At 57.1% G+C, this 22,533-nt stretch overlaps 1 protein-coding gene across 2 annotated transcripts in view; it reads left to right on the top strand.

Annotated features, from left to right (window-relative positions):
- The window catches only part of KCNIP2 (potassium voltage-gated channel interacting protein 2), a 43,965-nt gene extending 23,987 nt beyond the window's left edge, over positions 1-19,978 (top strand). Inside the window, exons 2-9 of one of the 2 annotated variants that reach the window (XM_063405466.1) lie at positions 14,198-14,293; positions 15,389-15,513; positions 15,905-15,974; positions 16,072-16,142; positions 16,671-16,778; positions 17,146-17,250; positions 17,479-17,541; positions 17,866-19,978. In XM_063405466.1, the coding sequence (XP_063261536.1) occupies positions 14,198-14,293; positions 15,389-15,513; positions 15,905-15,974; positions 16,072-16,142; positions 16,671-16,778; positions 17,146-17,250; positions 17,479-17,541; positions 17,866-17,913 (686 nt within the window). In that variant the 3' untranslated portion in view covers positions 17,914-19,978. The remainder of the gene's footprint in view (positions 1-14,197; positions 14,294-15,388; positions 15,514-15,904; positions 15,975-16,071; positions 16,143-16,670; positions 16,779-17,145; positions 17,251-17,478; positions 17,542-17,865) is intronic. The other variant, XM_063405468.1, reaches the window with a different exon arrangement.
- The last annotated feature ends 2,555 nt before the right edge of the window (positions 19,979-22,533 follow it).

Raw genomic sequence — 22,533 nt, 5'->3', positions numbered from 1 at the left:
GGTGGCCGGCTCCTCTGGCAGGGGACCCAGATAGCGCGGCGGGGCTGGCTGGGGGCGCGGGCGGGCACAGGGGATGGAGCCATGGAGAGGACATCCCTGCACAACGACAGCCTGCTCTATGCCTCCCTGATTGCCATCCTCCTCCTCATCTCCTATTGGTTCACCACTCGCTGCTTCAAAATCATCAGCGGCATTGAAGGTACGGGGCTGGGGACATGGGGGGACAGGGTGGCCCGGCCGCTTCTACAAGCTAAGCGGTGAGGTGAGCCAGATGCGTGGTGTGGATAAGGGACTCCCTCTCTGGGAGAACTCTGTCTCCTCAGTCCCTTCATTAGTTCCTCCTGGCCTTGGTCCTGCTCTGCTGTGTGTGAGATCAGCTGGGGGCAGCCCTGGGGCTGAGCTGTGGCTCAGGGCTGTATCCAGGGCTGCTCCGGGCTCCACCACGCTGCCGGTGGTACTGCTGCCCCTCGCTGTGAGATGGGGATACAGATGGACTCTCTGGAGCCTCCCACTCCTCTAGGGTGCCCGGAGCTCATGCTCAGGCCTCAATCTGCATTTTGGGGCTCTGGGTCCCTTCGGGCGTGACCCATATCTTTGGTCCTCGGTTGGTGTGTTGGGGAGCTCTGGGGTGTGCTGGGGGTCCCAGTTTCCCCAGTGAAGGGTCTCTCCAAGCCCCACTGCAGTGGGATGTGAGTGCCAGAGGTTTGCAGGGTGAGACCCCAAGGCAAGGAGCAGGGCAGGAGGGGTGAAACTGGCATCACGTGTGTGGGGACGTGCAGAGCCTTTCCTGCCCGGGGTGTGCATCGCTCCATCCATCTGTGAGACTTCTCTCTGCACAGCTCAGCCAGAGCCTTGAGGCACTTCCCACAGCACGGCCAAATGCTGACTGGCTGCAGGGGCGAGGAGCACCCCTGGGAGGAATGCCCCTCAGTGGGATGGGGGCCAGAGCCCTGCCCCACATTTCTGGTGGGTACGTATGCTCTTGAGCATCCCTTGCAGGTAGCTGTGGGTCTGGTTCCATTGGTGACATCCCACATGTGGTCCCATGTGGCTCCTCCATCCTGGGGACAGCTCCAGATAGAGTGACATCCCTGGGGACCTCGGTGAGGTGAAGGGGTGGTCCTTTGTCACACCTAGCCCATCTGGAGCTGCCCTCGGTCGGAGGGAATACGCTCTGGGCAAGAAACCCTGGGGAGTCTGGGGGTGCTGGGAGCTGGGCACAGCGTGTGGCACTGGGACATGAGACCAGTGCCGGGTGCCTGTGCTGGTCCTGGTGGGATTCTGTGTCATGCTGGCAGCAAACAGTGGAGTGTTTTTTTAATGGCTGCAGCATGGAAATGTGTAATCCTGGCATGGCAGCCAGTGGGAGAATTATCATTGCCCTGCTGGGGAGGACGGCTGGCACGGGAGAGGCACAAGGGCAGGTGGGGAAGCTGTCACTGGGTGAGTGACCTGCCACTGTGCCCTTCAGCCCCAGCATCCCACGATGCTGCCAGAGACATATAAGGGGGCCATGATGGTCCCTTCACATGGGCTCAGCAGGTTCCCTTTGCAGAGAAGCTACCCTAAGCCCTCTGGATCAGGCTGGAAAGGGCTCCTCTCCTTCCAAGTGTGGCCAAAACTAGGTTGCAAAAATAGACTCGTGGCCTGCAGGATAGCCATTGGCACTGGAAGCAGCTGGAGGCTTGAGGAGAGGATGGGGCTTAGCAAGAAAAGTGGCTTTAAAAACTCAGTTGACATCAATTGGGAAACTTCCTGCAAGAGTGCAACAGGTCTGTGCCACCCCAGCCCGGAGGCACTGACTCGAGGGCAAAACTGGGAGGTGGACACATGAAATCCAAACTCAGTGCCTGGAAACTCAGCTCTTTCCATGAAAAGGAAATGCCAGGTCTGAAAACTTCCAGCCTGAGGAATGTTTCCCCAGGGAAGACTTTCAGCTCTTTCTCCAAGAAATCTCTGATGCATTTCTGGCATCTGCTGGTGTTAGAACAACCTTGGGAGTGTGCCTCTGGTGGGCAGGAGATGCCAAGCCCGGTGGCATGGAGCCACTGGATAGCCAGACTATGCCACAACCTGGGACTGAGACACTAGCCCTCTCCATCCCCTGCCAGGGACAAACCTGCAGCCTACTGGGCTGGAGATGGGGGCTCCTGGAAGGTTGCTGTGAGGCAACCCTGCTGGGAGCTCTTGCCAGGGGTCTGCTCCATAGCCTGGACACGGCCATCCCACCTGTAGCTGTGGCAGCTGGCCTTGCTCCCAGGGTGAACTGGGGAGGGTAGGGGCCAGCAATGGCATAGGGGAAGCCCTGCTCCCTGTTTACCACACTAGTGCTGGAGCTAGGACTGGTCTTGCATCGTGTGCCATGTGGGAATTGTCTGCCTGGAGATGGGCAGTGCCAGTGGCATCCCTGGGGGAAGCGATGGGGGAGCTTCCCTAGGGGAAGATCCCAAGGGGTGCTGAGCCCTGGTGATAGGCAGTGACCATGGGTACCTGGATCCCTGGTGATCCCTGTGGCTTGTGATCAAACAGCCAGGCAAGGGCTGGAATGCTGTTAAAAAAGAGCAGGGGAGCTAAATTTAGCCCCATTTGCTGTGTATTAGAGGCACAGAGAAGCACAGGTTCATCCTCTGTTTTTGTGTGACCTTGGCTGGATCCCTAGCCCCTGCATCTCCTCTCCAGCTGATTGCTGCACCATTTGGGGGTCTGACAGTGTCTTGGGCATCCTGCATCACAGCCTCTGCTCGCAGCCTGTTCTCCCAGACCTGCTCCCCATCTTCCCTTGGCATTCCCAGCAAAACAGGTGGACCCATTTGCTGGCTTGGAAATGGGGCAGATGGAGCTGTTGCCCCAGACACCCTCCGGGAGGGAGATGTTGATATGTTTAGCCAAGTTGGCCCCCATGGGGCAGACACATGTCTGGGGCACAGAGGACAAATCTGAGTCATCCCCATCCTGGATGTTTTGCCAGTGCCCAGTGTCCTGCCCCTCCCCGTGTCCCCCCATGGGAACCGAGTGCCTTTTAATATCTGTGGCCTGTTTCCTTAGCAACTGCATTAAGCAAATCGATGGAGGTGGTGTCATTGGAATGGGAGGGCATGCCTTCTTTCCCCCCCCGACCCCCCCATCCCCTCCACCCCCACGCCTCTCTCCACTTGGCCTCTCTCCACTCTTACTCACAGGCACGGCCCTGCTCTGCCTGGGCTCTCAGCCGTGGCTCCCTGAGCTCCACCACAGCCCTGCGCTGACCCCACCCTCACCCATGGCTGATGGCAGGTGCCCCTGAGTAGGGGGTGACAGCCAAACCTCTGCCAGGGACACAGGCGGGTGTCCCTGGGGATGCGTGCTCTGGCGGCTGAGATGCTGGAGTGAGGGGGCTCAAGGACTGTGGTGGGGAGGGGTGGGGGGGTGAGGGGCCATGAGACACCCTCACCATGAACCTGGAAGGCCTCGAGATGATTGCGGTGCTGGTGGTCTTGGTCCTCTTCGTCAAGGTGCTGGAGCAGTTTGGCCTCTTCGAGCCTGTGTCCTTGGAAGGTAACGGGTATGGGCGGTGCTGTCACCTCTGGGGACACAAGGGGCAGGTGGCGGGTGTCCAGAGCTGCCCCTAAGGATGCTCCAAGGCTGCTGCATCCATGAGAAAGTCCTGGTGTCTGTTGGCTGCTTGTAGGAGTGTAGGATGCACGGAGCAGAGTATCCTGCCTGTCCCAGTGGCTGGGGATGTAGGGAGGGGACAGGACTGGCAAGGTGTCTGCTGTACAGGGGTGACTTTGATGTGTACTGGGTCTGCGTGTGACCTTGTATGTGGGCACCAGGGTGTTTTCTAGCACCTCCACAGGAGCAAGGTGTTACCAGAGATCGTGGTCACCTCACCCTGCATGGGAGGTGTTGGACTCAGCACCAATCTGCAGAGCAGCCAGGCTCAGGCAGGATGGGTGCATGCTGGGCTCCCTGCTCCTGGCTCTCCCCAAGGCTCTGTGTGGGCAGGGTGGGGGGACACAGAAGGAGCTGTGCAGCCATGGATGGGCTGTGCAAGCTGCTGAGTGGTGTGCATGGGACACACTTGGCAGAGCTTGGATCTGCTCGGAGGCTCTGCTTTGGGCACGGTGGGAGGGAGGTCAGGAGTGCTTGGCTTGGTGCTCCCTGGACTCCCAGGGTGATGGTTGTGTGAAGGATCCCCCCAGCCCTGCCCAGCCCCTGCCCATGCCTGCACAGACCTCTCTGAGGGATGCCACAGCCTGCCTGGCCCCTGGCATTGGGGCATGCACAGGCTGAGGAGGAAACAGACGGTTTCCCTGGTCCACTGGTGCCCTGGGATACTCTGCTGTGCTTCTCTGGCTCCCACACAGGCTGGGTGTAGTGGTGAATGTTTGCTTCCACAAGCAGTGGAGCAGACAGCACTTTGAGGCTGCAGGTTGGCTGTGCCTGGGGATAGGGAGGGAGGGGGCAGATCAGGGAGATCTGCCTCTCTCTGACCCTGTGAACCTGATTGCAGGACAGGAAAGGTGTGTGGAAGTTTTCATTACTGCTTAACTGCTTGCTAAATCCCTGTGTTCTAGCAGCAGCACTTCTAGGTGGATCATACCAGGAGGGAAACTGAGGCAAGAGCTGACCTGACAGACATCCTGCTGTGTGAGTGCTGGAAGAAGGCACACTGACTGTGCCCAGGGTGGATTCCCCCTCCCCAGTTACGCTGGAGATTTGGGGGTGCTTCCCCCAGACCCTGTTTTCCCCTTCCCTGTGCTTTTGCCTCCCCGTGTAGCTGCTTAAAGCTTTGGACCAAAACCGGTGGCATTGATAGCAGCTGTTCTGCAGCTCCCAGGTGCAGTGGAAAGAGCAGAGACAGAGAGCCCCAGCCCCTGCAGCAACCCTGCTGAGGGGCTCAGGACCAGGCAGGGGCCACTCCTTGCCTTGTGTGGCTCCTCTGTTTCCTGGGGCACCTCCTTTGTCCATCTGCAACTAACTTTTCCCTAGCATGGGCCAGGCCAGGATGCTGGAGGTGGGGTGTCCTGTGTCCAGCCTTGTCCTGCTCATCTGTCACCTCTCCAGAAGGAACAGGGGCATGCCTGTCCCCTCCCACCCACATTCCCATGCTGAGAAGCTGCAGCTCCCTCTGGCTCGGCTGGAGAGGCGCCCCAGCTGTGAGGGTGGGAACGGAATCCAGGTGCCCTGGATTGCCAGCAATTGCTCCCATTGCCTAAAGGTGCCCAGAGGGGAGAGAAACGTTGCTTAAGGGGCAGAAATTGTCTGAGGTTAAGCTGAGCCCTGGGCACTGTACAGGCAGTCCTATGTGTGAGTGGCAGTGGTTTGGGATGGGGTGAGGTGCTGTTGCATAGGTCGCTTTCCCTCCTGACCTGAGAGGCAGCAGGTAAGATTTTGCTCTCCAGGGAAGGTCTCAGGCAGTGTCTGAGGCTGGAAAATACTGTGTCCCTTCCAGGGGTTGTTTACAAGCCATGGCTCGGTGGACAGTGACAGCCCAGGGACCGCAAAGAGCCTGAAACCAAACACTAATGGCTTGGGTCTGCTAATGGACACAGGGCTCTGCCACCTGCTCCAGTGCCGGCGCTGCTGCTGGCAGTGCTTCCCCTGCTCCTGCTGCTGCCCCACGCTCCCCCTGCCCCATCCCTGCTGCTCCCCTGCCTGCGGATTCTCTGCCCAGGTTGTGCTGGTTGTGTCACTGTGCCCCCACGGTGATGGGCTGGGAATGGAGCAGCTCCAGAGGGGACCAAGCCAACCCCGCTAAGCCTGGGCGAAGGATTCAGTGGGAGCATCTTGAAACAAGATCCCGGGGGAATTCCAGCATTGCTGTGTTCCCAGACTCAGCTGGATGAGGCCCCAAGGACCCCATCCATCATTTGGAGCTGGCACTTCCCTGAAAAAGGGCTTGGACAGAAGTACTGACTGTCTGCAACCCCTTGTCCTGTCTGCTTGGCACTGTACCCCCTTGGACCCTGCCACAGCCTTGGTGGCACGGGCACAGCCTCTGTCTGGCAGCAGCGATGGAGCATCTCCCATGAGTGCCCTGTACTCCAGGATCTCCAGGGTGATCAATGCTGGAACTGACGTTGTTTACCAGCTGGATAATCAATGATGGACTGTGTCATCCCACCTCTGCCCCGTGCCACCATCCCTATCCCCAGCCCTGAACATCTGCTGGCAGACCCATGCTCAGATCCTTGCTGAGACCCTGCTTTGGCCAAGCGCTCAGGATGGGGCAGGTGGAGAGAAATGCTATCAATTTTGCCTCTTGAAGTGTGGCATCAATAATTCAGCGCAGAGCAATCGGTCCCGGCTGGAAGGAGGGATGGCAGGAGGGAGAGGCGGGAGAGCCACCCGCGTAGCCCAGCCACAGATTAATATTAAATGAAGTTGCAGATTGCTGTCGGCAGGATAATTGGTGCCTGTCCGGGGCTGTTCCTGCCTTGGCTGTTCAGGGTACGTTCTGGGGGGCAGGCAGGATTTGGGGGTGTCTTGGAGAGTTCTCAACGTGGGGTGTGCTGGCCTCTACCTTCCCTGGGGGCTGCTGCTGCTGTAGAGCTCAGGATATACAGAGAGAAGCAGAGCTGGGAGGGTGCCAAACCCTTCCAGAATCTGTGGAGAAACAGGAGGGAGCAGCATCATGCCTGGGTGCCACCAGCACCCCGAAAGGTGCCAGGTAGGAGGGTGGTAGCAATGAACAACCTGGACACTTCCTCTTGGCTGGCTCAGGGTGAGGGCCCTTCTGGATAGGGGAAAAAATGAGCATCCCCAAGGTGCTGGTGAGAGCAAAGTCCCGTGCCAAGCCCTGATTCCTCGTGCTTTCCAGGAACCTCTTTGGCAGAAGCGCTTCATCTTGGCTGCAGGAGGGACTGGCCCTTTGGGGTGTGATGCTTTGGTCCCTGGGCTCAGTGTGTCATCCAGCCTGGTGGGTTTGACAGACCCCAGAGGTCAAGGTGAGCTTGCTGCAGAGGGGTAGATTGTGGAGCATCGAAATCTAGACCAGGACAACTGCAGGCACTCCAGGTTAAAGTCTGGGACTCTGTGTGTTGGGCTGCACCAGAGATTTCCCCATGTGCAGTAGATTTAACCCTTGCCTTTCCAATGGCTAGCGGGTTTGTCAGCTGGCTCTAGGGTGGGCAAGGTTGGCTCTCCCAGCAGCCCTGAACTCCCCAAGGTCCACAGTACCTGCAGTGCATCCTGTGCCTCTGCTGCTGTGTGGTGACACGTCCTGCTCAGCCAAGCCAGACCTAATTAGCTTGTTGAATCTCTTCCCCTCCGGCCTTGTGTTAATCACTTTTCACATTGCTTCCTTCCCAATTCCCTCTGGCCTGATTTGCTCTTGCTGTTGCTGATGTGCCTGGAGAGGGGGGCAAGGAGACCCAGCTGGACATGGAGCAGGGCCCCCACTCTGTCCCAGGATGGGCTCTGAGCAAGCAGATGGAGAGGCAGGAGATCACTCAGCCACGGGAGGTGAAAAAATCACAGGCTGGAGAAAAAGCAAGAAATGTGGAGAGCAAAGAAGCCTGTTAGGGCCACCCTTCTTTGTAGTCCTGTTCTGTTGGTGGAGGGTGAAACCCTCAAGTCCAGTGGGAGAGGCCGTGACTCTCTAGCCCAAGGTTGTGTCAGGCTGCAGGGAGCTCAATGGGATTGCTTTCACCTCTCCCCTGTGAGGGGCAGGATTAGACCCCAGGGCCGGGCACAGGTGAGAATAGAAGTGCCCTGGACTGGGCTCTAGGGAGTATGGAGTCCATGGTCCCTGGAGTGCAGTTAGTGGGTGTCTGATGTGCCATCCATGCTTGGCTACAGCATCCCCTCCCATGGATACAGGAGAATGTCTCATTCCACCACAGGTGCGTGCCCTGGGGCTTGCTGTACTGCTGGGGCAGGAGGCGGCCACATCAGAAGCAACTTTTAGGTGAGAGATGCATAGACAAGTGTCTGATAGCGACTTTCTAATAACCACTGTTGCCAGGCTGGAGTCTGTGTCCTGCTGCCCTCAAAGCAGGATTTTGGGTGGGCTGTGGGGGCACCCACCCTGGCTGTCCCTGACATGCTGCCCTCCCCCCAGGCAGCACCCTGTGGGGTACGTTTGCACCCTGTGGAGCACATTTCTCTCCAGCAGCAAGCAGCCTACCCAGGGCAGGCAGCCCCCAGCTGTGGCAGTGACTGCCTTGCTGGTGCAGAGATGCAGAGGAAGAGGGAGGAGGTGAGGGTTGCAGATGTTTGTGGAGGGGATCAGTGAACAAAGGTGAGCTCCAAGGCAGGGAACTCATGCCATGCAAGGTAGGATCACTGTTGGGGGGGAGATTTGGTGGTTTGTGATGGGGCAGATGGATTTCCTAGGCGGAGCTGGTCCCTGGGCTGGTGGCAGCAGTATCCCAGTAGTGTGTGATGAACTCGAGGGTCCCTGCAGACTGCTCAGCTCCAGTGCCACCACAAGCTGCTGTTGGGGTGGAAGTCAGTGTGGCTGAGCCTCCTCCACCTCCATGCACTCACTGGTGCCCATTCTGCACCCCTTTGCAGGTTCCTGTGTCAGGCAGTGCAGGGGTGCCCTGGAGGACAGCTGACCCCTAAGTCACTGAGCAGTTTAGTGGGCTCTCCTTCTGTGCAGCCTGGGTGCCCCGAGGGACCTCAGAGGGTGCCGGAGCAGGAGGAGGGAGGGCCAAGGCATGTCTCTCCTCCCCTGCCCTCCCCTCTCCTGCGTTGCTGGGTCTGTTGCTGCCGGAGCAGCTGCCAGCTGGGGCTGCGTGTCTGGGGGATGGCAGTTCCTGAGGTACCCTGGGACCTGCAGGGGCTGCAAACGGTGGGCATCATCCTGCTGCTCTGCTCCAGCCTCAAGATACTCCATGCTCTGGGCATCATCGACCTGGCCAGGGGAGGTGGGATGGGGAGAGGGATGGGGTTGCACTGAGATGGGGATGTGGTGGTGGAGGTGCTCCTCCTATCCCAAGGGCTGCAGGGTGCTTAGGGGAGGTTTTTTAAAGAATTAGTGTGGTTTAGTGGTTTGTTTGTTTGTTTGTTTGCTTGTTTGTTTTTTATGGAGGGGAGGGGGCGGCATTGGAGTGTCTGTCAGCCTTAGGGTGTAGGGAACTAGGGAAATGAGGGTGGCTGGGGATGTTTCAGAGTGTTAGGCTATTGGGTGGGAATATTTGTGGACATTGGAATGTGTGATGTTTGGTGCAGGATGCTAGAAATGTAGGGTGTCTGGGAGCATTAGGGTGGGGGTTAACTGCATCTTGAGGCACTGGGATGCAGCGATGTGTGGTGTGCTGGGGGATGGAGACTGGGCTATTGGAGTCTCAGGGCAATGGGATGCAAAGGGCTGGGCTTTGTCAGATGATGGGGAAAAGGGCTGCAGGTAACTGGGGCTGAGGAGGTAAGTGTGAGCTGGGAGAAAAGAGCCATGAATGTGAGGTGCAGCACCATGCAAGGCAAAGCTTTCTCACTGCTACAGGAATTGGCAGCTATGGGGAAAACATGGGAAAAGAGGTGAGAGCCCCTTTGCCCTTCCTGAGGGGCAGTGCCAGGGCTGGGGAAAGAAGAGGATGCTCCAGGTGTTGAGCTTCCTGGATTGACAAGTGGGTACTGAGGATAGGGCTGGATATGGCAAAGAAGAGGACCCAAAATAGATCAGAGCAATGGATACATGACCTGTGTTGTGCCTGGTGAGGGTGGGAGTGCAGGGAGCTGTGTGGTGCTGATGCCTTGTTTCCTTTGGCTGCCTTCCTTGACTGTGCCACAGACAGTCCCAGCTCAGAAAAGGGCTGCTAACAGACTTTGCATGAATGTGTTTTGGGGTTGGTTTGCCTCCATCCCCTCTGCCTCCTTGGCTCCTGCTGGCATTGGGAATGTTGTGAAATGAAGGGACTGCAGATCACATCCCCTTGGGTAGCCAGATCTCAGAACGGGAGGCGTGTGCCTAGGAGTGATCAGAGGAGCAACTAGTAGTAGAGCAGAGGGTGGGGAGGAGAGGAGGGTGCTGTGCCCAGGAGGTGCTTTCAACCTCCTTTGATGGAGGATGTCCCTGAGCTGCCTGGGATCTGGCTGGGGTGTGGCTGAAGCGCATCCACCTTTTGTCCCTGTGCCTTACTGTGGAGGGTATGGATGGCATCTGGGTAATGGATACACAGAGCACTAGCTCTCTCATGGAACACACTGCTTGCAGCCAAAAGGAGCTGCTGCTCTGCTGGGGCATTTTTTGGGTGGCTCCTCTGGCATCTTAGATGCACTGGTTCCTGCTGCCAGAGGGGGTGCTGATGGGGGCAGGACGTGTGCCTGTGTGTGGGTTTTGCAGCAGGGTGATACATATCGCTGTCCCACTCCTGCAGCTTTGTCTGCTCCATTTGGGGAGCCCCTGAGCTCCACTGTCTCTCGGGATGTGTGTCCTGTCCCATTCCCTGCTCGCAATATTTTGTACATGGTATGGTCTGAGGAAATTATTATTCTGTAAAATCTCCTTTGGGCACAGCCAGGCTGTCTGGGAGCACTGTCACCAGATGGGGATGGGAATAGGGGCAGCAGTGCTGTGAGCCCCACTTGGCCCATGCTCAGCACCAGGGTTGTGCAGCTGTTCCTCTCCCTGGCACTGGGGAGTATCCTGGTCCTGAGCCTTTGCTGTCCCAAGAACTGCAGCTCACGTGGCAGCTTTGCTGCTCTCAGCTCTGTCCCACCCACAGGACGGGGACTCTTTGGCCCTGGGAGATGCCAGCTGTGATTTCATTCCTCTGATGGATGACTGTCTGGCACCTTTGCTACACTTGGCTCTGCGTTGCTGACTGATGAGGGTCATTTGCAGAGCTGCTGCTGGTGGGACACATCCTGACCTCCCCAGGGTGGCTGGGGAGACTCACTCTTCCTCCTGCTGGCTGTCACTGCAGAGCCCAGAGAGCTGTGGTTGGTGGCACTGCCTGAGGCTGGGTGCTTCCCTGAGTGGCTGAGCCCTGCACAGGGATGATTGTCAGCCAGGGGTTTTAGGGGCAGCTGGGTCCAGATCTGCCTTGGGGTACCAGCTTCTCCTGACCTGCCAGCTGACCCAGTGTTGCCCCACGAGGCCAAGCAGGGGCTGTGAGTGCTGCATGACTGGTGGGCTGCTGGTGCTCTGCTCCCCTCCTGGAACGGTGCTGTGCCCTGGAGCTGGGGATGCCGGGGGAGGGTCTTGTTGTGGGATGCACATTTTCCACCCATCATGATCATGCATTTATTGATGGGTTACTGAGAGTGATGGGGGAGTTTTGGCACTGCCTGTTGGTTTGTTATTGAGGGTGTATTCTAGCAGGAGGGTGCCATGGAAGTGGGGGGTTGGCCTCCCTATCCAGCTGTCACTGGGAGGGCACTGGCTCTATGGGAAGACAGGGACATTGTTATGCATCCAACTGACTCTGTCTCCTGCTTTTCCTTTGGGGAGAGCATAGAGCAGCCCAGGCCTGGGTCCTCCATGGGAAGGGGGTGTCAGCCCAGCACTGGGTAACCCTCAGCATGGTGGCATTGGCTGGATCCAGCCTCCAAGGACACATCAGCTGCTGGTGGCTCAATACAAAGTGGTCCATGGCCATCCTGATGGCAATCATTGCTGGGGGCAGGGATCTACCCACTGCAGGTCCCTTTGGAGCCAGCCTTCGGGATTCATTGCAACAGCATGTGGAGGTGGGGATGGGAAATCCCTTCTCCTTGTGGTGCTACTCAAGGATGGAGTCTCAGTGTGTATGTTTGTGTGTTTTGAAGTCACCAGGCTGCGGAGTGATGCATGGGAAGTGACAAGCCACTTAACCCAGCAGACCTCCTGCCACAGATAAAACACTGCCAGCCCTTTTTGTTCTGTGCCAGCCACTGGATGGCCCCTGCAGAAGGGTGGAGAGCAGAGTGGCCTCTGGAAAAGGAGCTGTTGCTGGCAGGGACAGGGCTTCGTGCTGCAATGTGCCTTGTGTCCAGAGTGGCAGCACATGGTTGGGCTCTGCTCCTCGTCTTTGGGCAGAGCTGTTTCCCAGCAAGGAGGAGCTCCGTGACTTGTTTGTGGTTTGGATGCTGGGGACAGAAAGAGGGTGGTGTGTCCTACTCAGCAGAGCCCTTGTGTTCACTAAAGCCAGGACAGCAAAACCCCAGTCCTGGTCACCTCTCTCCTGTTGTTAATCTGCATGTGCTGAATGTGCTCCCTCCCCTGCCCTGGGGACCCTGGAATTGGGCCCCCTTTGGTTTCCTCCTTGAGAAAACACCCATGTTCTTTATTTTTTTTCTTTTTCCTTCTTTATAACAAACTAAAGTGTAACTTGCACCCGACCTGACCTACTGCACGTGCCTATACCTGCTGCCCCTGTGAGTCCAACCACAGTTTACTCTCTGTTGCATCTCTCTCGCTGTGTGGTTTCCCTCCTGCCCTGCTCCCTCCCAGGTCCATCACCCTGGCATTGGGTGTTGCTCTGCCCACCCTGCCCCTTCCCTCTCAGCAAAGGGGATACTTCTGCCTGTCAGGTCTGTTCCCACAGCTCAGCTCTGCTGGAGGGACCTGGCCCCAGAGCATCCTTGGATAGCTGAAAGGTGCAATTTCCCTTTCCCTCTGCAAATTAAGGCCCTGGAAAGGTAGCTGAGACAAAATCATGGTTTATGTACAACTGATGCCCACTTCTAGGAAAGAAAAGTCCCCTTTCCTCACCTGCCTGCACACTGTGGAGCAGACAGGAGACAGGTTGTGCTGTTCTGCCAGTGCCAAGGTCCTGGTCCTCACCCTTGCCCCTGTCACCCCCTGACAAATTCCAGAGGATGTGTTTGTCCATCCCTATAAGTTTGCACCTTGCTGTTGCCCTGCTGTGGATGCCACATCCCTGGGGAGAATTTGCCCTCTTTAAGTGGCTTTGTGTGATGTCCTGCTAGATTCATGACCTCCTGGAGCTATTCTTCATCCCCCAGAATGATGGAGCTGCCTTGGTGTGAGCTCAGAGAGTCCCAGGTTCTGCCCGTGGGCACCTTGGGGCCAACCTGCCTAGAAGTGGCTGCTGAATGCAGGCCCATGTCCTTGTCCTGGAGCTGGGTACCATGCAACACCATTTTCCTGGCATCTGGGGCTCAGCTTAGCCCCACAAGGCTGAGAAAGGGCTTCTCTGGCAGGTATTTGCTAGAACCCTAGGGAAACATCCCCAAAACCAGGGCTCAGGATGCATAGGCATTGTGATCTGCTGCTTGCAGATGTACAGGATGCTTGGAGCAAACACAGTGACAAACCAGAGCCCCAAAGGGACTTTGCACCTTTTGTCCCATTTGTCCCCATGCTGGTGTCTGCCTCCCCTCGGAGGCTGGAGCCCAGCATGACCTTCATCCCCTCCTCTTCCTCCTTTCCCTACCTGCAGCATCTGTCCTGCGCTGAGTTTGCTGGCTTGAGGGAGGGAGGTGGTCTGCAGCCATGGGGCAACACCAGCCGGGAGAGATGGGGCTGAGTGAAACCACTGGGTCCAAATGGGGGAACAGGGGGTGGTAGTGGGGTCAGCAGAGTGAGGGGATCAACTGTTAACGCAGGGAGACTTGGATGCAATGGGCATGGGCTGGTGTGGGGAGACCCTCACCCAGCCCTGTAGCCTGGCCAAGGAAAAGCCCTGAGCCCCGTTCCCCTTCTGGCTGTCTCAAAGCAGGTCCCTGGGCTCGGGTCCCAGTGCTGCACTGGGGTGGGGGTGCATGCTGCAGTCTGGGCTGCATGGGGGGTCTGGTGCATGCTTTGCCTTCAGTCCTTGGGTGCCAGCAGGATCAAACCCAGCCGGAGCTTAGGGAGGATGCAATGCCTTGGCTCAGCCACAGGCTGGTTCTTGGGCCTCATTCTGTCTTGCCTCCCTGCAGAACCCCTCGGTGAGGGTCCCCAGGGAGCAGGTATTTGTCCTCAAGGCTAAAGGACAGAGTCTGACCCTGCCATTTTCTGACTCTCTGGGCTCCTGGGAGTCTCCAGTGCACCCTGGTACGATGAGGATGTAACAGAGGTGCTGGGTGTGGATAGCCTAGCAGGGTTGTTCCCATCCTTCCCCATCCTAAGGATGGCTATTCCAGTGCTGGGTTTGTCCTGGGATTGAGCAGGAAGGTCGACCAGAGCCTGGGTTTTGCCTTCCTGCTCCCCCAGCCTCACGCTGCATGTGCTGCCTCTGCTCAGATCACCCCGCGCCGGGTGCCCAACCCCGCCGCCCGTCGGGACCGGGAGCTGATGCTGTGTTAACTCTTCTTCTGCTTGGTGACTCCTTCTTTCTTCCAGGCAACCCGCCAGTCCAAACTAAAAAAGCGCTGAAGCAGCGATTCCTCAAACTGCTGCCCTGCTGCCGGCCCAAATCCATCCCCTCGCTCAGTGAAAGCAAGTGCTTCTTCTTGCCTTTGTGTGTGTTTGTCCCGGCGGTGCTGCTGCCTGCTCTCCGCCCTGGCTCTGCCTGCGGGAAGGGGACGCCTCCACCTCTCCCCTGCCCTGGCTGTCAGGATCAGCCCTGCCCTGGAGGGGTCCGATCCCATGGGCTCTGCACCCACCTCTGTCTTTACCTGTTCAGGCTGGTTTTCTCCCTCTTCATCTCCCTGGAGCAGCTCCCACGGGATGCACGGCGGCAAGAACCGCTTGGGAGCTGGCTCAGGGCAGCGGGGCCCTCCCGGCACGGGTCTGAGGGTGGGGAGTTTGTTCTCTGAGCTTAAGGTTGGTTTGGAGATGGAGGTGTGAAAGAGGCTTAGCAGGGAGTGAGTGCAGAGTCCCTTAACCCCCTGTACTGGGTGTGACTGGTTCCTTGGTTAGTCCAAGCCCCTGGTCAGGACCTCTCCAGGCTCCATAGTGCAAGCCAATCCCCCCTGGGAAAAGGTGAGTATGGAGGGGCAGGGTCTGAACTGTCCCATGAAGAGGGAGTACCTGCTGTGTGCCCTTCCTGGCTGAGTGGGGTCAAGGGGTGCTGGCTGCTGCAGGCAGGGGTTGTGCAGCTTGGCAGATGGTGGAGAGAAGCCATTGATGAAGGTGGGAGCACAGTGGGCAGGAAAGAATCTGGTAAGGCTGCGGGGGGGGCATTTGGGGCTGGGGGTTCTGAGGGGCAACTCTCCTGCTGGATGTGAGCTGCAGGACATCAAGGGCCTGAACTCCACAGGGCAGATGTTGTGCTGGTGGGAGAAAGACAAACAGGGAGGTTTCAGCACTGGGGGGTTTTCTGGGCACTTTTTGTGCCCAGCCTGGGCTGTACTGGAGGGGGGTTGTTGCCCAGTGTCAGACGCTGGTCTGTAGCCAGGGTGGCTATGAGGGTCCCCTTCTGACATAGACTCAGCTCTGGCAGAGCAGAGCACCCCAAAAATGTTTCAACCTGGGCAGGTGTGAGAGGACAGCATGTGCTGTGCAGGGTGCCTCTCCTGCCCCCTGGCATGACAAGATAGGGCAGGACAGTGCTGGCCTCAGCCACCCTCTCTTCCCCTGGGTTCCTTGCAGACAGTGTTGAGGATGAGTTTGAGCTCTCCACCGTCTGCCACCGCCCCGAGGGGCTGGAGCAGCTTCAGGAGCAGACCAAGTTCACCCGCAAAGAGCTGCAGGTCCTGTACCGAGGCTTCAAGAATGTGAGTACCCCTTGACCAGCTTTGATAGCCCCCATCTCTACTGGCATGTCCACCTCGGGATGGTGCTTTGTATGTGAAAGTTTTTGGGACCTTGGGGTTGAAGTTTATATAAGGCTACAGGCTGATCTTACCTCCAGGGAGCTCAGTGGGGAGACTTGATCCTGTGCTCCATTTCCTTGGGTGCAGAGAGCCCCCTTCCTGGGTGCCTGGGATTCAGAGCCCCTCCAGTGAAGGATGCAGCCCAAAAAATCAGGGCGATGCTCCAAGCAGCCTTTCTAGACACCCCACCTGGTGCACAAGGCTGGGGGTAAGGCAAGGGAGCCACAGGTTTTTAGGGGGTGATCAGCCCTTTTCTGCAATGTGGAAGTGACGCTGTGACCTTTCCTGTCAGGAGTGCCCAAGTGGCATTGTCAACGAAGAAAACTTCAAGCAGATCTATTCACAGTTCTTCCCTCAAGGAGGTGAGTGCCCATCCCCCTCCCTGTCCCCACACACACGGGTGCCTCTGTGGGGCAGAGGGTCACACAGCAGCCCCTCATGCTCTCTGCCTCCCTGCAGACTCCAGCACCTATGCCACCTTCCTCTTCAACGCCTTTGACACCGACCACGATGGCTCCGTCAGCTTTGAGGTGAGCTGTGGCCAAGGAGGGGCTGATGGGGTGCAGCGGGGCAAGGAGAGAACATCTCTCCAGGGACCATGGGCTGGGGTCAGCAGTGTTGTTGTTGCAGATGGATGAAGAGCTTTGCAGGCCTAGTGGAGTTTATTAAATTCCCAGAGGCAACAGAAAACCAATGAAAAATGAAAAAAAGGGGCTTTCTGTATTTTCTGGGTAGGGTTGTGTAGGGACCCAGACTGGCAGACACAGCCATGGCTGGGTCTTGTTCAGGCTTTGGCTGAACAGCAGGTCATGATGCACACTGTCCTCTTGGTTGCTGTGATCCAAGCAAGTAGCATGGGAAATGTATGGAGTTAAGCAATTTTTTCTCCCCCAACTCTTTTTGATGCCCAGCATTTCACCTTGTCAGCCCAGCCCCAGGGCACATCAGCTTTGGGGCTGAGTTCCTGTCTGCAGCAGAATCAAGCAGGGCTGTACTCTGTGTCTCTGAGGCCCTTTGTGGCTGTAACTCCCGTTTGCCTGCCTTGCCCATCCCTGCAGGACTTTGTGTCTGGGCTGTCCACCATCCTGCGGGGCACCATTGATGATCGCCTGAACTGGGCCTTCAACCTCTATGACCTGAACAAAGATGGCTGCATCACCAAAGAGGTGGGATGAGGGGTCCAGACTGGTCCCTGGGGCACCTGGCAGGGACAAGGGCAGAACTTCAGGGTATTGGCTGAGCTCTGCAGGAGAGCTCAGGGGATCAATATCTAACTGAGCTCAGTTTTGCAAATGTCCCCCCGGCCCCGTGGCCCTGGTGTGACTCTGGGATGGAGGGTGGATGAGTGGTGTGCTGCTTTGGGGCTCCCTTTGCACATGCACGTGCACATACATCCCCACACCGTACACAGAGCCAGAACACATTTGAGTACCCCACAGATCCTTGTGGATCATCAGAAAAAGGTGCGGGTTGGGGACCAGGGGGAGGCACAGCCCCATGTTGACACTGCAACCCTGCTCCCCTTCCCATCAGGAAATGCTGGACATTATGAAGTCCATCTACGACATGATGGGCAAATACACCTACCCGGCCATGCGGGAGGAAGCACCCCGGGAGCACGTGGAGAATTTCTTCCAGGTGAGCTGAGTACATCCTGGGGAAGCAGAGCTCCAGCACAGAGCTGCAGTAGAAAACACCCCACTCTGGGGATGAAGCAGGGCTGTGCTGGTCCTGTTGGTGCTTGGGTATGCCTGGGGCCAGGGTTGCACTGTGTCCAGCCTCTGTGGGACCTGGGCAGGGGGTAACAGATCCTCCCTACGGCTGGGGCTGTCCCTGCTATGCCCCCTGTGCTCTGCTTGTCTGCAGAAAATGGACCGGAATAAGGACGGCGTGGTGACAATCGAGGAGTTCCTGGAGTCCTGCCAGAAGGTAAAGTCACCAGCAGCTCTTCTCTGAGCTAGGTCACCACCCTCTTCCTTGGGGACCTTTGTCCCTCCTGCTTCCTTCCTGCAGGGAGGGGGTGAAGCCAGGGCTCCCAGGGGCAAGGCTGGAGCTCTGCTTTGGGAACTGTATCCATGCCAGCATCCTCATACAGATGAGGAGAGCCATGGATCTCAGTAGGGCTTGGAAACTGCTTGTAATCCCTGGGGCTCTTGTCCCATGTGCCAGAGTTGCCATGAGGGTAAGGCCAGGGGAGCTGCCTGGATTGCTGTTCTGTGCCCAACTCGCCTGCTTCCCACCTGCTCCTGACAGGATGAGAACATCATGCGATCCATGCAGCTCTTCGACAGCGTGATTTAGCTCCCGGACCTGCCTCCAGACGAGCTCTCCTGACACTGGGCCCAGAACCTTCTCTCTCTTGACTTTTCCTTTGAGACTCCCCTCCTCCGGCTGCACAGACACCCCCATGGAAAGGGGCTTTCCTTCCCTGAAATGCAGTCGGGGCCGAGATCTTCCCCTTCCCCTGGCCCAGCTCTGCTTTCCTCGGGGAATCCCAAACAGGTGCTCCCAGATGTTGGAGCATGGGCATGGCTGGCACAGGATGAGAATTTCACCTGGATGGACCTCCCTGCACTCAATCCCGGTGGAAGACATGCATCCTTGGGCTGTAATAGAGTTTTCCCCATGCACACCACCCTGTGCAGCCACAGCTCGCCTACCCTCATCCTCGCCAGCTCCAGGAGCCCCCAGTCCTGGCTCCAGCCCAAATCCTCCAGCAACACTGTCTAGAAACCAATAAAGTCTTGCAATGGGCACAGCCAGTGCCTGGGCATCCTCTCCTGCCCTGGCTGTGCCCTGCTGCGGGAAGCATGTCCGGTGTGTCCACTGTGAGCCACCGGCCACCCTCCCTGTCCTGATGGTGGGCCAGTAGGTGGGCAGAGGGGCCGTGCCTGGACAGGGCAGCCACATGAGCCCCTGGGGTTCATTGCTGCATGAGCTATGGGGAGCATCCCCTGATCCCAGGGATCCCGGTTAGACCTATGAGGTTCTTCCTGGCAGGGGCAGAGGGGAGGCTAAAGGGACCCCGGGGTGACTTGTAGCACTAGTGGCACAGGATGGAGAATGCAGGGCTGGGAGAGCTGCAACCTCGGCCCCTGTCCCTCAGGTTTGGGGTGCTGGCACAGGGGGACCCCAGGGATCCGCTTTGAGGCTCCAGTGGAGAGGCACCCTTTCCAATCCTTCCTGAGGACATGACAGCCAGGATAGGGCAACATGTGGAAGAGGGAAATGGGCTGGTCTCTGGTGGCCATTCTGGCCTCATAGGGCTCACAGCTGTGCTCCTGGCACAATTTGCTGCTGACCTTACCCTGCTCCTGTGCCCTGACCCATCCCAGCCCACCTTCTGCCCCGGGGACTGGGGGATGAGAAATGAGGCAGAGAGGTCTCCCCACAGGCACAGCCCTGTGCTGGTGACATGGCTGAGATGGAAGCTCCTGGAGAGAAAGTCGAGGCTGGGGTTAGACAGGAGTCACTGCCATGCTGCTGGCAGGCTGGAGGGTCACCTAGGGGCAGGGTACTCTTCTCCCAGCATGGCCATGTGAGAGCCTGCTTGGGGACCTTGGGGCTGGGGACCCTGGGTGTTTTTGTCACCACCAGCTCCTTGGAGATGGGTGTGTGCAGGCAGGCCTGTCCTGCCCACATACACTCCAAGTCATAGCTGGGAGAGTGATGCCCATGGGCTAATGATCCCATGCCAACTCCAGAAACCCCTCACAGCCACTGGGAATGTACCCAGCCCTGGCAGCCCCTGACTGAAGCTCCACTCTCTGCATCCTTGGCCAGAGGTGGTTTGGGCTGGCCTGAGCTGTGATGTCTGGGATCAGCACTCATGCTGGGCCAGACCCAGGCTGAGCCCCTGGCACTGGAGACATTAGAATTTAACCCCTGGAGCCCTGAGCCAAAGGTATGGGGCTGCTCCCCAGGGGGACCGTCCCTGTCCCAGCCCTTGCAGATATCACACGTTTTTTAGGCTCATCTGACACATTATTTATCTCGCAGACATGACGTGTTTTTTAGGTTCATTCAACACACTGTTCATCTCACAGACCTATTCCCAGGTTTGCTGTGGGGCTGAGCTCCCACTTGCATTCTCCTAAGAGTGGGAGGGCCTTACCCCTCTATCTCTTGGCCCTGTTCCCCCTCCTCCCAGCTCTCTGGGGTTCCCATTGTTCGCTGCCATGTGGAGCACCTGCCGCCTCCCCCCTCACGCTGTAGGTCGCATGGTGTGACCCCCTGCCCTGGGGCATGGTGACCCACAACCCGCTTGGCATCTCCAGTCTGTATATTTTGTATTATAACAATTATATGAGTTAAAAAACAAAACAAAGGAAAAAACCCAACAAAGAACCAATAAAATCTAACCACAATCACTATGCACACTACTGTTATGTCTTTGCATCTGTCAGCTGCCTGGGATGAGAGGGCAGGAAAAATGAGGGGTTTCTGCAGAGGATTGGTATTATTTTTGGGGCGCTGTGCTTGCAGGGTGCTCTGGGAGGTTGCATGGGGGACAGGGTGCACACTGAGCTCAGCCATGCTGTTGGTGGTCCTGTAAATACAGGCCTTCCCCTGACAAGAGGCTGTAGGTGTTAAGGTTAAAAAGCTCTGAAATCAAGTGTGTCACATTTCAGGACTCAGGCTGCCAGGTGTCTTTTCATGTTGTCACAGATGCTGCTGGGTGAACCCAAGCTTGGGACCAGGTAGCCCTTGTTAGGATGTAGCACTTAAGGCTGAGCTAACAGGAACATGGTCTCCTGCCACCTTAAGGAGGTAGCTATGGACAGGGAAGGGGTTTTTCTTAGGCAATCACTGGTTGTTGAAAAAGTCCAGCATTGAGAACTGGGAAAAAATAAGTAAACAGTCATGTAAGTAAGAAAGTAGTGGAACAAGAGAGCAATGGACCTGATGTGGGACAGCACAATAGTCCAACATTCTACAGTCTGTGGTCCAGGAACTGAAAGCTCAATGCAAAGAGCTGCCTAGAGACCAAACATCTTAAAAGGATGGGCTCTGGCTGCTGGGGGAATTACCACTGTGGGACTGGGTAAGCAGCAAGTCTGATCTTTCCAAAGCCTCTGACTCTCCAGGGACCTTTTTGGGCTGCTGGCCATCACCCAGGGCTGTTTATGGCAGTATGAATGGACCTCAGCACGTTTTCCCCTCTAACCCACTTTTCTCAGTATATCCTATCCCCTGAGCTCTGTTTGGCTGGTTGCTATTTCGGGCAATGACATCCAAGGGCTTGATGTGCCCCCTTGTGGCACAGAGATGCTGTGAGCCACTGATGGGATCCCTTGGGTCCTTGTCCCCAGGGTGAAGGGCAGGAAAGAGGTTGAGGTGATAATGGGAAAAACAGCACAGTGGGGCTCAACCTTCGAATGCTGCCGTAGCCTTTTCACACCAAATAGGAAAAGGTTTGTGCAGGGAGTGTAGCTTTTGGAGTGGGGAAGCATCTTTGGGAGTAAAAAATAGTCTGTTTAGCTCTCCCCCAAACAGGTCCTCAGGGAGGCCTGGATCCTTTAGGTGTGCCTTCATCTTGCTATGAGAAGCTGCGGTGTGAGCCAGGGCTTACATGACCCTTGCTAGTAGGTGATGGCATTTAAGGGTGGACAGCCAAGTCATTCGGTCTATGATGAAAACAGAGGTAAGAGCTGATGGATCCTTGGAAAAGAGCAGCCTTGTGTTGCTTCCAGTTAAGTTTTTCCCAGCTTTCAGAGGAAAAATTAATAGTTCACCACTATGTGGTAAAACAGCTGAGCAACTGGATGAAGCAGCTGATGCAGCCTGGGGCAGTGATTCACTCCAGCATTCTGAATACTGCCTGGAAACACAAGCATTTTGTAAAAGGATGAGATTCTTTTACACTGTGAGAACTATTACCATAAGATTATTTTGCCATGATCAGAGATTTGAGAATCCCTTCAGGGCCTTTTGTGACCCTGTAGTCGCTGCCCAGCTCTGGAGGGGTGTGAAAGTCCTGTGTGTTCTCCATCCAGATTCTGTGCATTTCTCCTCTCTAACTCTTCTGTAAAGTCTGCTCGTGTATCAATACAATTTAGCTGGTTCCTGTTTAGGCTATCTGTACAATTTCTATTTTTGCTCTTTGAAAGCTTTGGCCTGACGATGGTGGTAACTAGAGATGCCCCTTGGCCAGGGGCTCTGCTGCAGCCTCCTGAGCACGGGTATTGACAGAAATGCAGCCGGCTCCAGTTTCTTGTCAGGCCCGAATTGTTATCACTGGGAATAGGTGGAAATGTGACTGAAACACGATGTGTCTGCCCTGATGTCTGCAGGCGTTCTCCAACCCTTTCTCACCAGCTGGGGTTTTTGGCAGCTCTTTGCTAACTTGTTTTTTGTTGGCTGGTACCTGCTGCAGTCTCCGCAGTGCTGGGAAGGCTGGCAGGACCATCTTGCCATAGTCTCCCCACAGTCACCATGGTCTCTCCATAGTCACCTCAGCCCTGGGGTCTCTCGTGCTCCCATACGCCTGCAGCAGCAGAGATGCTGTGTGACCTGAGGCCCCTACTCTGATCTACTGGTATCACCTCAGCTTTGCATCCCACCCTTCAGCATCCTCGTGGCCTCTTCCAGGCACGGAAGCGCCTCCAGGCGTGCCGGGGGCTCGGAGCTTTCCCCCGCAGCAGCTCGGTCTCCCCTCCGCACCGCAGCCGCGGCGGGCCCTGCTGAGCTTGCGGGGCAGCGCCACAATCAGGTCACGTCTCACGGGAGCCCGCGCGCCCTCCACTCCCGCGCAGGCGCGCTCCCGCCGGGGCGCTGCGCGGCGAGGCGCACGCGCACACCCGAGGTAAACACTTCGTTCCCCTCCCTCCCTCCCCCTCGGCGCCGCTTCCCTACACAAACCCCGGGGCGCATGCGCGCTGTCCCGCCGCCGCTTCCCCCTCAGTCCCCGCGGCCCCTCGC

Source organism: Prinia subflava, chromosome 9, assembly GCF_021018805.1.
Source record: "Prinia subflava isolate CZ2003 ecotype Zambia chromosome 9, Cam_Psub_1.2, whole genome shotgun sequence".
Lineage (NCBI taxonomy): Eukaryota > Metazoa > Chordata > Aves > Passeriformes > Cisticolidae > Prinia > Prinia subflava.
This window is presented reverse-complemented; position numbering and strand designations above follow the sequence as displayed.